The following is an 18,069-nucleotide window of genomic DNA, read 5'->3' as shown; positions in this document are numbered from 1 at the left end:
TAGTGTTTTTTTCCAAATCAAGGTATTAAGAGTATTAAAAAAAGAGTTTTTTCTCCCTGTGCTGCAGTAACAGCCTCTACTCTGCTGGGAAAGCTTTACACTAGATGTTGGAACATTGCTGCGAGGATTTGATTGCATTTAGCCACAAGAGCATTAGTGAGGTCAGGTACTGATGTAGTCTTATTTCTTCTGGATCACAAACCTCACCTTAACTCATCCACAGGTATTGGATGGAGCTCCGTCACTCCACAGCCCTACGCTTGGCTTTTTGGCATGATGAGTTTAGACTCATGTTTAGACTCGCTGTTCCAGAGTCTCTTATTCTATCGGTCAGTGCCTTTTCTACGGAGTTTACACAAGCTGTGTGTATTTGAACTGCTGTGTGAGCAGTAGGTGTCCCTTTTTTATGATTAACAGTTTTATTGATTTTCGTCTTAGATTTGTACAAAAGACACACGTACTTGTATTACTGCAACAACATGACTGTCCCTTTACCCCCCCCTTCCCATCCCAGTTGTGTTGGTACTACAATTATAACACAACCTATTCCAATAAGGTAACAGGCTGTGTATCAGAAAAAGAAGAAAGAAAGACAGAAAAAGAAAGAAAGAAAGAATAAAAGCAGTGGCTGCACCTGAATGCAGCTGTATTCACTGATTAGAATGGGTGTCCACAAACTTTTGGACAGTGTATTTATACAGTTGTATACAAAAGTTTGGGCACCCCGGTTGTTGATTTTCTAAGTGTGAATAAGTAAACACATCCTCTACAGAGACACACTTCTGCACATTTTAATACACAATTACTCTTTCAGAAATAAAGCTACTAAACTGTCTCTGGGTCAGTTCCCCTCTCATCACTGGGGTGGGACCCTCTAGAGTCCATCTCAGTCCCTTCAGTCAGGGAACATAACTGAACCATAATCCACTGAAATGATATGTTCTAAGCTGTACTGACTCCACACACCCCGTCTCGTCTCCAGGCTTTTGTTTTACTGTTCTGTTTAAATCATTTGGTTATGAAAAGGTACAAATACGAACTTTTCACCTGGAGAAACTTATTTAAGGTTCACAATCAGACCTTAAAACCACTGTTGGAGCTTTGAGGGAACATTTACACTGTTTGTACCTCGATGAACAGAAAATGTACCTGCAGTGTACAAAGCTGGGCTGTGACCCCTTTGGAATTTGTCTGGAGGTTTTCAGACTCAGGCCCAGTCCCATTTATTTTTACCCCTACCCCTTGTTTTCGAGTGTTGCCCATTGGAACTTGGTTACAGGGTAGTGGTTGAAATCTTCCCTCTGAAATGGGACCCTCAGGTAAAAAGAGCATCACTTCATTAACAGCTACCAGCGCTGCTCTGTAGGCGACCCTGCCAGTCTGCAGTGACAGCAGAGGAGGGTAAAGTTCAGCTCCTCACTGCTGGGCTTTAGTTACATTTAGGGAATCATATGATCTTCAAAGAGGGGGGCAATTATTTATTATCACCCACCCCTAATTCTTCAGTGATATGAAGCTGAAGTCAGATATTCACCAGATTCTTGTTCGAATTTTCCCGTTCCACCTTAAATGGTGCAGCAGTTACATTCTGGTGCTTCAGGCGTCAGAACTGGACTATTTAAGGTGGAACGGGAAAGTTAGCTAGATAGCTACCGAGACATTAGCATGCTATTAGTGATTTTTAATGCTTGTTATGAAGAAAACGACCATAATACACTGAAATGACATTAAACTAAGACAATATGATGGTTATCAGAATTTTTTAACAGAGAAAATTCTCACATTTGTGTGTTTCTTTGGTCTCTTGTTCTCCATCTTGTGGTTTTCCTTTTTTTCTCATAACTCTCTGTTTGGAGCCTCTGAAAAACCTCCGTTTGGAGGGTCATGTAGCCCCAACACTTCACCCTCCCCCTCTATCAACAAGAATCGGGACACCCTACCCCTAGACGTGAACATGCAGAACGTAGGGGTAGGGGTGAGTGGTAGGGGCGAGGGGTGAAATAGGACTGGGCCTTATACGACCGTCGACTGTAGGTGGAAATGATGTGAAGTAAATCACTGAAAAGTTTTTTTCTTTCCTCAGTGCACTTATATAATATACTAATTAAAGGCTGCTGTGCTGTTTGTGTGTCCAGCTCTGCTGGAACGGTGAGAGAGTTTTGTGAGTAATCTACTAGATGAGGCTTTTTTGTCGATGATGGATGTTAAGCTCTTTTGTATGGGGGCGGTTTCTCAGCTAATTACCCAAATGACCCGCGCTGGCCGAGCCCCTGATTTATAAGCATCACTCAGATGCTGATGGAGATGGAGGGATTAAATTAAATGGACGGGGAGAGTTCAGCATGCGCGGTGCGGTGCGGAGCGGAGCGGAGCAGGCTGAATTAAATTAATGTTTGTTTGAATAATGCAGAGCCTTGATGAAATTGTCTCAGCCCTTAATGTCCCGGCCCATTTATTGTATTTCTGTGAATAGTTTTAATATAGATGGATGTAGACTTGCAGACGGTGCTTAATTTAACTATCAGACGCAAGTTATAAAACTCTCCTCAGAGCAGGAAGTGATTAAAGACTGAATAGAGAATGTGGAGAGTTAATTTGAACTCTTTTTCACAGCTATTTTCAGTTACAGTGGAGATCAGTGTGAAAAAACATTAGAATGTTATATATTTTAATTGAGTGACCGTATAAATGTTGTAGATTATTCTTATATAAAGTACTAAGAAACTGCATATCGGCATTTAATCCTACACTGGGTCCACAATTATTGTTTTTTGGTTTAGTATTTAAAGGGAAACTCCACTCACTTTTCAGAATTTCTGCATAATAAAACAGTTCAGATGCGTTTCACACCAAACCACTCTGAACCACTCTGTTCTAGAGAAACTTACAGAGTCAGAACTGTTCACAGTGGTGGTGATAGGAACCAGACGTCCACCTCTAAAAGCTCCTCACAGAAAGTTACTACAGGAAATGGTTATGAATTCACTGCTTGATGACTGAGACACTGTTTTTGATACTTTTATAAGAGGTTTTGGCTTGAAATTTATGCTCTAAAAGCGTTTTGAGAGGATTTGGGTCTAAAGTGTATTTATAAATCCATTCATGGTGGAGGGATACATGCAGGGTGTTGTGAGGCAAAATAGTCCCCAGTATTTCACGTTTAAGACTATTTCACCATCATCAACATTCCATATAAACTCAGACGACACCTGTAGGCTCACTGGCGGTTTTGGATAGTAAACCACCAGTTAGTGGTAAGTAGTGTCACTTTGTTTATATATCCATACTTATTACATATTGCACTGCCAGTTTGTTTATACACCCAGGCATGTTACACAACTATTAACATATGTTAGCGTTTACAGTGTTTGGTCACTCAGTTCCTTCACCGGACGTGACATGCACCTCTGCATTGTCACCTGCATAATATTTATGCGATTTTACTTAGTTTTTATTCTACACATTATATTTTGATTGTTTTGTTATGTTTTATTACATACCTTTACTTCTTCTATGTATGCATCTGTATAATAACGTACAGCAATACTTTCGTTGTTTTGCTCTTTACTGTACTTTGTGCTGCTGTAATAGACAACTTTCCCTCTGGGATTAATCTATCTATCTATCTATCTATCTGTCTGTCTGTCTGTCTGTCTGTCTATGTGTCTGTCTATCTATCTATCTATCTATCTATCTATCTTCCTATCTGTCTGTCTGTCTGTCTGTATATCTATCTTGCTGTCTGCCTGTCCGTCTGTCTGTCTGTATATCTATCTATCTGTCTGTCTGTCTGTGTAACTATCTGTCTATCTATCTGGCAGTCTATCTATCTGTCTATCTGTATATCTATCTAGCTATCTGTCAGTCTATCCGTCTGTCTGTCTGTATATCTATCTGTCTGTCTGTCTGTCTATCTGTCTGTCTGTATATCTATCTGTCTGTCTGTATGTCTATCTATCTGTCTGTATATCTATCTAGCTGTCTGTCAGTCTATCCGTCTGTCTGTCTGTATATCTATCTGTCTGTCTATATATCTTGCTATCTGTCTGTCTGTCTGTATATCTATCTTCCTATCTGTCTGTCTGTCTGTCTGTCTGTATATCTATCTATCTATCTGTCTGTCTGTGTAACTATCTGTCTATCTATCTGGCAGTCTATCTATCTGTCTGTCTGTCTGTATATCTATCTGTCTGTCTGTCTGTCTATCTGTCTGTCTGTATGTCTGTCTGTCTGTCTATCTGTCTGTCTGTTAATCTATCTGTCTATCTATCTATCCAACCATCCATCCATCTAAATAAAATGTCTATATCTGTGTTGTAGTCATGGCGACCCCTGGTTCCTATCACCACCACTGTAAAGACATCTGAACCATTTCACACCAAACCACTCTGAATCTCTCTGTTTACACACTTTAATTCACTTTTATGTGTAATTGCACATGTATGTAATTAATTATGTAGTTATTTACATAACAAAAATAAACTCACATCTGATTTGTTTTCTGTATGGAGTCTGTACTTCTGACACTTTTCTGTTTGCTTCAGTATAAAATCAAGTAATGACTGAGTATCAGCTAATTTAATTAGACTGTCCATGCTCCGCCCACAGAAGTGTTCTTTTATAGCCACAGATTACACAGGAACTCTTAAGAGTTACGCCAGATTTGATATTTTTAATTATTTCTGACTCATAGCTCTCTGAAACACGGGGAGAAAATGTGCGGACAGTGCTGATTATAATCTTCCAGTCCAGACCACAGCTGAGTTTGTAAGCAGAAGAGATTATTAGGATTTGAATTTGATTGAAAGTTATTGTTGTTTTTATAGTTTTGTTTTGCACCGAAGAAAAACCATCCTTTATGTTTCAGTGATTTCTGTGATGAACAAAATATTTGATTTAGGCTGAAGAACCTCAGAAGTGTTTATTGTGTGTCTGTAACAGCAGATATTAGAGCTGAACTCAGCGCTGGCTGAATGAACAGTGCCGTTCAGTGTGGAACCGCAGCGGCAGGTTCTGTTGTCACTCGTCTCTGTATTTGCATAATGTTTTACACTCTGTGAGTTGATGAGTGCTAATTAGCGTGACGGGGAGCGGTTAGTGTGTCATCATCCAGCAGATCCAGATCCAGCTGTGCTGAAGCATGACCGTCCGCAGCCTGGCCTTTATTCGTACTCGCTTCAGCTGCTGTGTCTGTGTTGGTGAACAAGGAGTTGGACGATATGAAGTGGAATTTATATCCTGTGATTTATAAAGCAGTGCATTGTGTTCGAACTATATGAGGGAACAAAATAAGATTCATTGAAAAGTATTTATTACTTTTTAATAATGTAATTTAAACCTGAGAATTACATAAGCGCAGTTACACAGTTTCTAGTTTTCTTCACCAGCATCCAGTGAGAGCAACAGTGTCTGCCTGTTGCCACTAATGCGTGTATATATCATATATCGCTGCTGTTGGAACAAAACCTCATATCTCCAAAATGACAACTGTACAGGAGAAGGAAAAAACTTGCTTTACTTTTAATGTAAGTCAATGGAACCAGACTTTTTTCCTAGCAATTTTGGCCCATTTCATTTGGTCCATTTATTATGAATTTTACACACAATGCAAAGAACAACAGGCATTTTCAAATTATGTAAAAAACTGAGATACGACAAAAATGAAGATACAAGGTTTATATATATATATATATATATATATATATATATTATATATATATATATATATATATATATATATATATTTTACAGGAGAAGGAAGTAGAGGGGAGGTGTTTCTAATAAAGTGGCCAGTGAGTGGAAGTACAAGAAGGGTAAACCAGGTGCCACTGTTTGATGCAGGGCGTGAAAGGCAGAGATGCTGTGAGTGATAGTGCCCTATATGAATACTTTTCTACCTCATTTGAACACAGCAGCTGTCCTTTGCATTGTGTTTGTGTTTTTTATATATATATATATATATATATATATATATATATATATATATACACACACACACACACATACACACATAATTTTAGTCTGTATGTTATTTTAGCCATGCCCCTGCATTTTAGAGCAGGAAGTGAGGCTGCATCCCTGTCCCTCATGACCACATGGTGAACCGTTAGATCCCATTGTTTTGAAGTAAAAGTGTCTGAATATTAGTATGGAGCAATAAGAACTGTCACTACTGAAACACAGATTTTCTATAATGAAGTAAACATTTTTGTGTTTTAATGAACAATATGATCATTTTAGATGTGTGTGTGTGTGTGTGTGTGTGTGTGTGTGTGTGTGTGTGTGTTAGTGTGTGAAGTTCGTTTCCTCTGGGTGTTAATTATCTTTGGTGGATTCGGTTGGCTGAACCTGAGGCGACATTTTTCTCTCTGCGCTCTCGGCTCTGTGTGGTGTCTTTTAGTCTCGAGCTGGAGGTGTTACTGTGCCAGACGCTTCGGCCGTATGTTTACCAAGCAGGAGCTGTTTAATATCAAACCTGACGGGCACTATCACTCACAGCATCTCCGCCTTTCACACCCTGCATCAAACCTGCAGCCTCATCAGTGATGGCACCTGGTTTACCCTTCTTGTACTTCCACGCACTGGCCACTTTATTAGAAACACCTATCTGTTACTGCCACTAACTGGCCACTTTACTAGAAACACCTCCCCTGTACTTCCACTCACTGGCCACTTTACTAGAAACATCTCCCCTGTACTTCCACTCACTGGCCACTTTATTAGAAACACCTCCCCTGTACTTCCACTCACTGGCCACTTTATTAGAAACACCTTCCTAATAGCTCCACTATGTAGGTGTACAGTTACAGACTGTAGTCCATCTGTTGCTGTACAGTTTATTAGCCACCTCTTTCACATTCATCACTGGTCAGATTGTGACCACAGGATCCAGATATTGTCCAGATATTATGTAGCTGGCGGTCCATTCTCAGCACAGCAGTGACACTGACATGGTCGTGTGTGTGGAGCTGATACAAGTGTATCAGCACAGTGGTGTCATTGCTAGGTTCAGAGTGGACCATCCACCCAAAAATATCCGGACAAGAGCGGCTCTGTGGTCAGAAACTGGACTAGATGACCAGCACAAACTGTGCCTCAGCAGATAAGCTACGGTCTGTAACTGTACACCTGCAAGGAGGAGCCACAGGAGAGGGGTTTCCGATAAAGTGGTTAGTTTATGGCCGTATACACAAGATGACATGATGTTTTATGAGTCCTACAAATAAAGTGAATATTAAATATGTTGTTATCTTTCTGCAGTTAAAGTCGGCTGCAGCTGAACGAGCCCGGCCGACTCGGCCCGATGGCTTTCAGCTGATATATCTGCCCTCCTCTGAAAGCAGTGAAGGCCATTCTTTATAAAGCCTCAGATCTACAGTCTCAGTTTTTTTTTTGTACACATGAAATAAATGAGGCGAAAGCCGGCGGTGGAGGGATCCATTAGAGCAGAGAACAGAACGGCTGAAATCTTTGATTCATGAGGGATATTTTCAGAATTAATTGGACAGAGGGAGTCGTGCCATCAGCCATGGCTATCTGTCTTTGAACTTTGCCATCTTTTGAATTAAATATTTATCGAGAGTGGGTGTTTGAGGGCGACATTTTCAGGCGTGTTCATTAATCCTGAACGGGGCGCGCGCCGTGACGCCAATTAGACATTCAAGAACACACTATGAGGCCAATTAGACGTTCTTCAAAAAAACGTGCTCGTTCCTTCCTAGTGCATTAAAACGAGTTGTTTATGTTTTCACTTTGGCTTTTAGCCACCTTTAGCTAGCCTTTAGCTATAAAATAGATTACATGTAGTTTATTCACACTGTTATTGTTTATTTTTGGGCAGTTTGCTCTGAAAATATTTAGGGAAAACAGACATTTACCAGAAAAAATCAAAACAAAAACAACAACATGGAGAATACGAGACCAGCTGCCACAGTCAAAGGCTACACATCAAAGAGGTAATTCGTTTTTAACTTCTATGGGTTTTTTGGGAACCCTGTCCTTGGGTTGCCATGTGTCCCACATCTGTTAGTGTTTACAAAATGATTCATTTTCATTTTCCTACTTTCTTCAATCAAAGCTTCTGGTTGGCACAGTTAATTTTGAAAATGTCCCAAAAGGCCGCACCACTAGAGTGCACTTTAAGCTAGCCCAGTTTGGCAGGGAAACTGCAAACCTGGCAACCCTGCAGTGATAAATCACCAAAAATCGCCATGTAAAGCTAACAGACTGCAGAATAGAGTCCATTGTGAAAGAAAATGGGATACAACATGGGAAATGGGACAAAAATGAAATGTTGATAATACGTTTATGTACGTACACAGGCTTTTATGATCATTTACATAACACGTATTTTTTGAAAAATGCTTGTAAATTTCCACGTGTGTTGTAAAATCCCATTTCCCAGTGTTAGTTTACAGTTGCCACTTAGGGTTAAAGTACTTGAGTCCAAATGTTTCTCTGTAAACTTTACACAGGTTCCACATTTCTTTTCACTAGATCTGTAAAACAGTACACTGAGTCTCTCAGCAGTTTTCAGTAGAGACGTTTATGTAGGATTTGTCGCCGTACGTTAGTTGTTCTCTGGGTTCCTCCGAAGGCTGAAGGTCGAGGTGAAGTGGCTCAGAACAGACTGACCTGCACTGAAGAAACTCTTTTTAAACACAATACAGCGCAATCTGTCAATAATACCCACACACACATTCTCACTGTCTGTCTCAACACAACTCAGAGCAACTCAGCTCAGCACAACTCAGTTCAACTCAACTAAGCTCAATACAACTCAACAAAACTCAAGTCAACACAGCTCAGCTCAACACATCTTAGCTAAGCTCAACACAACTCCATAGACCACAACACAACTCAAATCAACACAACTCAGCTCGGCTCAACACCTGTCAACTCAGCTAAGCTCAACGCAACACAACTCAACTCAGTTCAACTCAACTAAGCTTAACACAACTCAACAAAACACCACACAACTCAATTCAACACAACTCAGCTCAACACATCTCAGCTAAGCTCAACACAACTCCTTAGACCACAACACAACTCAAATCTGCACAGCTCAGCTCAACGCAACTCAGCTCAACACAATTCAGCAAAACACCACACAACTCAAATCAACACATCTCAGCTCAGCTCAACGCAACTCAGCTCAACACATCTCAACTCAACTAAGCTCAACACAACTCATTAAAACACCACACAGCTCAAATCAGCACAACTCAGCTCAGCTCAACGCAACTCAGCAAAACACCACACAACTCAAATCAACACATCTCAGCTCAGCTCAACGCAACTCAGCTCAACACATCTCAACTCAACTAAGCTCAACACAACTCATTAAAACACCACACAGCTCAAATCAGCACAACTCAGCTCAGCTCAACGCAACTCAGCAAAACACCACACAACTCAAATCAGCACAGCTCAGCTCAACTCAGCTCAGCTCAACACAACTAAACAAAACACCACACAACTCAAACCAACACATCTCAGCTTAGTCCAACACACCTCAGTTTGGCTAAGCTCAACACAACTCAGCAAAACACCACACAACTCAACTCAGCACAGTTTATTTGATCTCAATTCATTTGAAATTACGAAACATCCAAAGTGTTCTGGCTGTTAATTCCTGCTCTGATCCCCGTACAGATCCTTCATCAGGTTCTTTAATGGCTGTGTAACTGAGCTGTGTCCAGTCAATAATACTCAGTACAGAGCCAGAGGTGGACGTCCCTGAGGGTTCTTCATTACTGAGGCTCTGAGACGCTGTGTTTGGACCACTGACTCACAAAGTCCCTTTCTGACGAGATTTACTGTGGAAAGCACTGAAAATTTCTAAAAAAGAAACTGGAATCAGACACCCGAACTCAGAGGACTGCGGCGTGGTTACGTCTTTGTTTGGTTCGTTTAAGTTTTTCCTCTTTTTTATTTTATATTGTTCTCAGCTGCTTATAGGTCAAATACATATAGAACTAGATGCTGATGACGTCACTACATACGGAGCAAAGTGAAGCTGCTTGGCCGTCATATTGATTCTCCCTCTCCTTTAATATGAAAGCTTGTTGATGGACGCAATGTAAACATATTTTCCAAAAAATGCAGATATAACCAAAATGCTGAAGTGTACTGAGTTTTCCTGCAACAGACACCAATTATGGGCTGTGTCAGGATATTTAATGTGCATCTCAAAGTATGTTGTTCGTTTGATCTTCTCTTTTATTCTTATTTTTCTGCCGGATTCGTAACTCGTTCCGCATTTTTCGAGATATCAACACCATTCCAATTCTAGATTGTCCGGTCTGATTGTGTGATTCAGGCTTGTATGCAGCTTTTTAATCAGATGCGCGGTTTTCGTACAATCTTCGTTAAGTTCCGAATTTTTTTTCCCCACAGGAATGAAAAATTGCATGGCCGTCTACTGTACTTCTGCTCGACAGCATTTCGCATATACTATCTTGGGGCAGACCCCTGAGCACGAATTCAATGTTGTTCTGACCCACACTCATCTGTTTTTCTTTTTTTTTTCCCCCATCCCTCGTTTTTCCCATAGAGTCCTGTTCATTTTGACCACCACACAAACTCTATTACTTAATTACCATACAGCCACCAAACTACATGTACTCACTAAGGGTAGGACCTCAACCTCTACTGCACAGCCCACTGACCCACATTCCTCTATGTGTCGTTTTTTTCATCCCTCGTTCCTCCCATAAAGTCCCATTCATTTTCAACAACACGTAGCTAACACTTGGCAACTCTCTATAAACAACTAAATAAACACCCCATACACCACGGCAGCTGCCTAGCAGCAATTTAGCAACCACATGGGATACCATAACAACTGCCTAGCAACACCTTAGTAACCACCTGGGATAGCATAGTAACTGCCTAGCAACTACCTTAGCAGGAAGTGGGAACCATTTAAGCTGTGCAACCATTCTGCGTTTCCTTCAGGAAATCCATGTTTCTAGTTGTCCATGTAGAAGTTTTATTTTATGACTTATGTAATCTAATCTAGGCTATCGGGGACATTATTTCAAAGGAATTGGCGCAGCTAATGTGGTATTCATATAGCTTATGTTGGGTATCTGAAAAAGGAATGTGTAGATATGATTAAAAATAAATAAATTGTCCATCATCTTATCAGAGTGGGGGGCAAACTGCAGTGAGTTCAGGAAAGCATGTAACTTATGTCTGCAGTCAAGAACTGCATGTATATGAATGTCTGAAAACACACTGATGTGTGAGATTGTAGTGTAGTTTAACCAGATAGCTTAGGGAACTAACAGGCTAAAAGGCTCTTTAAATAACACAGATAGTAAGACGAATTCACTAAAACCTGCAAAGCAAAGAAACTGTTATCATCTTACCAGCTTCAGACATCCTTGTTTATCTAGAGCTGCTGTACATGGTTTTAAATCAAGTACGCTTCCGTTAGCTTGTTGCTAACATTATATACTGATTCCTATAGAGATGCTAGCAACATTAGCATTATTGTAGTGATGGAAATCGAATTAAACAGACTTTTCAAACGAAAAGTGCATCATATTCCCAAAAATCAAATTCTTGCTGTATTATAGTTAAATTGATAGTTTGACAAAGGAAACTTCCCTCTTACCCGAAATGTTTTTGGTCAGTTAAGGCATGTTTGGTGTCTGAGATTTTTTTTCTTTAATTTTAATAGCTATGAGGCTAATGTAGCTAATGTACTGTGCTAAAGTCAGAAACAACCATTCATTTATTTAATTTCCAGTCAAAACAGCCAATAAGTGTATAATTTATTCATTTTTCAGTAGCTAACAAGTAATGGAGGCACACAGACTAAAGTATGGACGATAGAAGTGGTTAGCACAGTGCTAATGGCTGGATTTTAGTTTTTACTATATAGCAAACACACAAGCACATTTGTTTTTATACAATGTCTGGTCATGAGGTCGTATATGTAAAGAGTATGAGTGCGTTTACATGCATTTAATAATCCGATACGTGCAAAAGATAAGATTTTGTCGGTTATCCGATCATCGTGTTTACATGCACTTGAGTAATCAGATAATGGGGAAACTCTGCGTCTGCATGAGTCAGACAGTAATCAGATTTCTGCTTTACAATCAGCCAATAAACTCACAGGGGAAGACGCGACGGTAACGTAACGTAAAGCTCAAACGTGTTTTTGGAGCACTTCCTTATTTCCGGGACCGTCGTCTGTTTCACACTTTCGGAGAAATCCGAAAGAAATCAGAGTAAGAGTTCACATGCACTGAGAAATCTCAGTCGTGGGCTGGAGGTTAGGGAACCAGCCTTGTGACCGGAAGGTCGCCGGTTTAATCCCCTGAGCCAACAGGACATGACTGAGGTGCCCTTGAGCAAGGCACCCAACCCCCAACTGCTCCCAGGGTGCTGCGGATAGGGCTGCCCACCGCTCTGGGCAAGCGTGCTCACTGCCCCCTAGTGTGTATGTGGTGTTTCACTGCACGGATGGGTTAGATTGCGGAGGTGGAATTTCCCCGTTGTGGGACTAATGAGGGTCACTTAATCTGATTACTGAGCTAAAATCCCGCCTCTTAATCTGATTTCTAGACCTTATTCCGATCTAAGAAATCAGAGTGTGCTGTTTACATGACCATTTGAATACTCAGATAACTGCAGAAATCTGATTATGATCAGATTATTGAGTGCATGTAAACGCACTCTATGCTAACTACATTAGCCTCGTAGCTCCAGTGCTAAAACTAAAGAAGCAAACTTCAGACACCCAACATGTCTTGGTTGATCGACTACATTTAAGATAAAGGGGGAAAATGTAAATTAGATTTTTGGACAAACTATCACTTTAACATTTTGATGTTGTGGCCTGCCTGGATGGACCGTAACAGCGGTCATTAGCCATCGACTTTCTCCTGTCGTGCTGTAGCCGAGTGAGAGAGGCTGCAGGAGGAGGCTGAGAGCAGGCTGGCATTCAGGACTGTGTAGTTACAGTTAAAAATAAAATCCCTCAGGAGCTGCACTGCTCCGCACTCGCACACCGACAGCTGCTGCACTCGCGCACACACACACACACACACACACACACACACACACACACACACACACACACACACGGGCACATTTGTTTTTATACAATGTCTGGTCAGGGGGTCATACATATAGAGCTGGGCGATATGGCCAAAAATGTTATCACGATAAACAAAATTCTTATTGTTCGATATCGATACATACCGCGATAAATGTCAAATCATTATTTCTTTCAAGTTTGAAGGCTGATTTTTGCTCCTGGGGGGTTAATTGCTGTTTTAAACTATCCTTTATGGTCGGAACACAATAAACACTCAAACAGTGGAACATTTCACAGATCTGTAATGGGAGAGTGGGAGAGAGTGTCTGCTGAGCTGTTTTTACCAGCTGGAAAAGCACGGCTATTTTGTAATAGTCATAATCTAAGTAAGAAAACAGATTATTTTTAGCGCTCAGCTACCCCGTTACAAATGACATCACAGTATTCAGACACCAGCTAGACGACTGGATATTCAATTGTAGTAGTTTAAGTGGTGAACCGCAAAATATCAACACCAGACAAACAGAGTCCTCCTTTTAGGAACGTTTAAACTGAAAGCGGTGCTTTTGTGTCATGTTTGATCTACAGTATCATCAAATCTCCGTGCTGTGCGAGTGACGAAGCGCTGCTTTAAGTTAGCCAGCTGCTAAAAACAGCTAGCCTGGAAAGCTAGCGCTCTCCCGCTCTCCAATGCCTCACAGCTTCCTCAGTTTACTTTTGTTTACGTCAGGGCCGTAACTGCATGAACCCACTTCTTTCTTTCACTTTCGTTGCTTGGGAATGCACTAATATTTAAATATGACTGAGCGCTGTAACAGTGCTGTAGTTGTGAGGACTGTCATTGTGATTTAACGCTGCTAAAGCTGGTTAGGATGTACAGAAAGAGGTGAGTTCGCTGTAGGTCAGTACAGATACACCACTGACCTCGTCACCCACACTCGGTCACAGGAGAACAGATCGCCGGTCGCTCCACTCAAACAGGGAATGTATAACTCCGCGTTTCAGCCGTTGCTAAAGACTCATCTTACTCATATATTTCATGTATACAGTCAGTGGTTCAGCTCCTCTGTGATTGTAGCCTCTCGCTCTTCATACAGCTTGTGGGTTCTTGTTTCAGTGGAGGTTCTTGAGGGGAACTGGAGCTTTTGTTAGTTTGCTGCTTGTTGATTTCTCCATAGTGCTCCTGCGAGCGTCTGTCCAGCGTGGTCTGCTGAAGGTGCTGAAGTTTTTGCCTTAAAAGACGTTTAAAAGCTGTATTTGAAAAAGAGGAGTCTTGTGTTCTAGCAAAGCGACATACAGCCCTGCAGCTGGGCTTCAGCATGAACTACTACGGATCGGTGAAGTAATCAAATTAGGAAAATGCGTTAATGGGATTACAAAAATTAGTATTGTTAATAATGTATCAATATAACTTGTTATTATTGGGTTTGCTTCGACTGCCCTGCTTTTAATACTGTAAATTCTCTATTCAGACAAGCCAGCAGTACATTACCAGTACCACCCTTCATGTATTTAATTCACAGTCAAAACAGCCATTAAGTACAATTTATTCATTTTTCAGGAGATATTTGTGAAGAGATTAGATACAAGATAATCCACTTGCATAATGAAGGAGAAAGACAAATAAAAATAGGTGAAAAAAACAAGAGTTTCCAAAACTGTAAAATGAGTTCAAAAACTGATTAAACACTACAGAGAAAATGGGCCTCTTAACAACCACCTGGAAGACCTGGTCAACCCCAAAACTGCCCCATCAGATAAAAAGCACTTAAAGCTTTCATCTCTGAGAGAGAGGAGAAAATCAAGCTGCTTCAGATCTGAAAACATCCACAGGTGTTTCTGTCCATCCTTCCACTGTGAGAAGACGACTCAGCGCTGTGGGTCTGAAAGGATGTGTAGCTGATCAAGAAGAACCTCACTGAGAAAAGGAGACGGACACATCAAACAAAGAAGCTGAACGATGGACTGACCACCCCAGAGTCCAGACCTCAACACCACTGAATGTGTTTGATTACTTCAGAAAATGATCAACCAGCTTCTAAGACTGAACTTTGGAGGTGTGTCTGCAGATTCTTTGAGGAACTGAAAGTGAGTCTCCTGAAAAGAATGGAAGCTGGAATAAAGGGAAAGAGTGACTCACTGAACACTGAACAGCTGAGATTAGATTTATGAATTTTCTGTTTTTTTCCTGATTCTAAAGATGAGTAACTTGTACTTAATGGCTGTTTTGACTGGAAATGAAATAAACGAAGGTTTCTGACTTTTGCACAGCACTGTAGGTCATACATTCTTAATTCCTGTTTACTGTTTGCTTTTATCCTGATTTTAACTTGCTTTTACATGAATGTTAATTTGTCCAGTGTGCAGTCTTTAATTTAAGCAGAATAATTTCTGTGACTAATTAAATAAATTCATTAAGCGTGAACCAGAAAAAAAGCCTCTTGACATTTAAAACCGTTCTGCCCTTTTCGCCTCTGAGTGCATGTTTGTGTGTGTGTGTGTTGTGTGTGTTTGTGTATACGTGTGTTTCGGTGAGTGTTGTGTGCCTGATTAAAGGAGAATTCCACCATTTTTAAAAAATTCCTGCATAATTAAACAGTTCAGATGTAAACAGAGTTGTTCAGAGTGGTTTGGTGTGAAACGCTCTGTTCTAGAGAAACTTACAGAGTCAGAACTGTTCACAGTGGTGGTGATAGGAACCAGACGTCCACCTCTAAAAGCTCCCTCACAGAAAGTTACTACATGATATGGTTATGAATTCACTGCCTGATGACTGAGACACTGTTTTATGATAGTTTTAAGAGATTTTTTATTATTTAAACTCCATTCATGGTGGAGGGATACATGCAGGACGCTGTGAGGCAAAATAGTCCCCAAAGAAAACGTATTATTTCAGATTTTCCACTATTTTCCATCATCAACATTCCATATAAACTCAGAAGACTCGTGTAGGTTCACTGGTGGTTCTGGATAGTAAATAAAATGTCTATATTTGTGTTGTAGTCATGGCGACCCCTGGTTCCTATCACCACCACTGTAAAGAAACCTGTGGTTGATATTGTATCATTATGATTATTGCTTTCTCCATGGCTCCTGGAGAGAAAGACATCGAGGGATGAGATTATGTGTGTGTTATATGTGAGCTGTGTAACACATGCTGGATACTTGTCGCTATTTTCCAGGTGTTCGTTAGTATTACGAATGTAAGATGAGTTAGAGTGGTCCCTGGTGCTGTCAGCTGTTTGCTTGATTGATAGGTGTACATTGTTTCCACACGAATAAAATATCACACAAGCACAGTTGTTGTCTTATTTTACGTTTTAATTGTGTTGATATTTATTTGTGTTGGTCCAGTCTGTGCATGTGTGAGTAAGTGAACTCTTGTATGTTTGTGTCTTACATTTGATATTATTTTCCGGAAATAATGTGCTTAGGCACCTTTGCACTGTGTGTGTATGTCAGAACAGTAGCTGTTTACCTGTGCAGTAAATGTTTATTTGCTTAGAAAAACACTAATATCAAAATAAATATAAAATCATTAGATCTATTCAGTATAAAAACTGTTTTTTATGTATGCCAGTTTGTTCATTTAATCATTTCCAAACCTCTTCTTGAGGAAGCGCTGTGTTACTTATAGTACTATTGATCACTTGGTTAATATAAATCCTTGGTTCTCATAAATCCTTCATTGTTAAATCGTGTGCTGAAGATGGAAATTAATACATTTATGTGATGGTTGAAGGTTTCCAGCAGAAATCTAAAACCAAACTATGTTCTTTACTAGTTTAAAGTTGTTTTAAATATGAAATTCTTCATATATATATATATATATATATATATATATATATATATATATATATATATATATATATATATACATTTTATAGAGATTGTTATTAGGATTAAAAAAGAGCTCGAATACAAAAAGTGATTTTATGTATGTTAATGAGTTTGTGTAACCATTTCCAAGCCTCTTCTCGAGGAAGCTCAGTGTTACCTATAGATATCATCTCACACCTGGTTTTGCTAAGAACACGTTTATTGCCGACAATAAATGTTTTACATTTTTTCAAATGGTTAATATATATGCTGTCGCTATATTGGAGCTTTTCTGTTGGTCCATTCATCGTGAAATTTTGGCATGTTGTGAAGGGCAGCTGGCATTTTCAAATTCTGTAAAAAAGCAAAAAAAAAATCAACAAAAATATCCATTTTTGTTGATTTTTGAGTTTTTGTTATATTCTCTATAAGTGCCTGTTGCTGTTTACATCTTTTGTAAATTGCATGAGAAATGGACAAAAACAAATGGCCTAAAAGTCTGGTTCCATTGACGTACATTAAAAATAAAGTATGATTTTTCGTTTTACTGTAAAGATACGAGGTTTTACCAACAACAATGATGTGTGTATGTGTTATATAAAGAATTACATTCACATTTGATTTACATTCTGTATGGACAGGTTTGAGTTTGCACTTCCAACCTTTTCTGTTTGTTTTGAAAGTTAAAAATGAGAACATAGCAAAAAACTTTCTTCCTGCAAAACAAGACTGCAGACACAACAACAACGTTATCAAATTCAAATGATGATAAAACGTCTCCTCTTTGTTTGCTTACGAACACACGTGTGGTTTGGATCAGAAACTTTCTCCTCTTGTGTCCGTGAGCTACAAACGTGAAACGATTCACGTAAAATCAGAGCATGCCTGTGATGACCGCGAGTGCTCGGGGTTAATAGTAGCTGTGCTGTTTACACGGACGTCTGTGTGTGTTTGTGCAGGACGTTCAGAGGGTCAGTAACCCCAGTGGAGTCGGAGATGGAGGGGGTAAAGTTGGAGATAAAAAGGAGGCGGCTGCAGCGGTCAGCGAGGTCGGCTGGATGACCTCAGTCAAGGACTGGGCCGGGGTCATGATCTCTGCGCAGACGCTGACCGGACGAGTGCTGGTGAGTGCCAACCCTGCTGACCTTTGATACATGGGCCTGTAGAGCTCAACAGAGTTCACGTCAGTCTTC

The 18,069-nt window shown here is 40.1% G+C and overlaps 1 protein-coding gene across 1 annotated transcript in view; it reads left to right on the top strand.

Moving 5' to 3' along the window:
- The window catches only part of LOC118809003 (calcium-activated potassium channel subunit alpha-1-like), a 189,437-nt gene that overhangs the window by 17,109 nt on the left and 154,259 nt on the right, over nucleotides 1-18,069 (top strand). The window contains 1 exon segment of the mRNA XM_036571914.1: nucleotides 17,836-18,000. Coding sequence (XP_036427807.1) covers nucleotides 17,836-18,000 — 165 coding nt within the window.

Source organism: Colossoma macropomum, unplaced genomic scaffold (genome assembly GCF_904425465.1).
Source record: "Colossoma macropomum unplaced genomic scaffold, Colossoma_macropomum, whole genome shotgun sequence".
NCBI classification, from domain to species: domain Eukaryota; kingdom Metazoa; phylum Chordata; class Actinopteri; order Characiformes; family Serrasalmidae; genus Colossoma; species Colossoma macropomum.
This window is presented reverse-complemented; position numbering and strand designations above follow the sequence as displayed.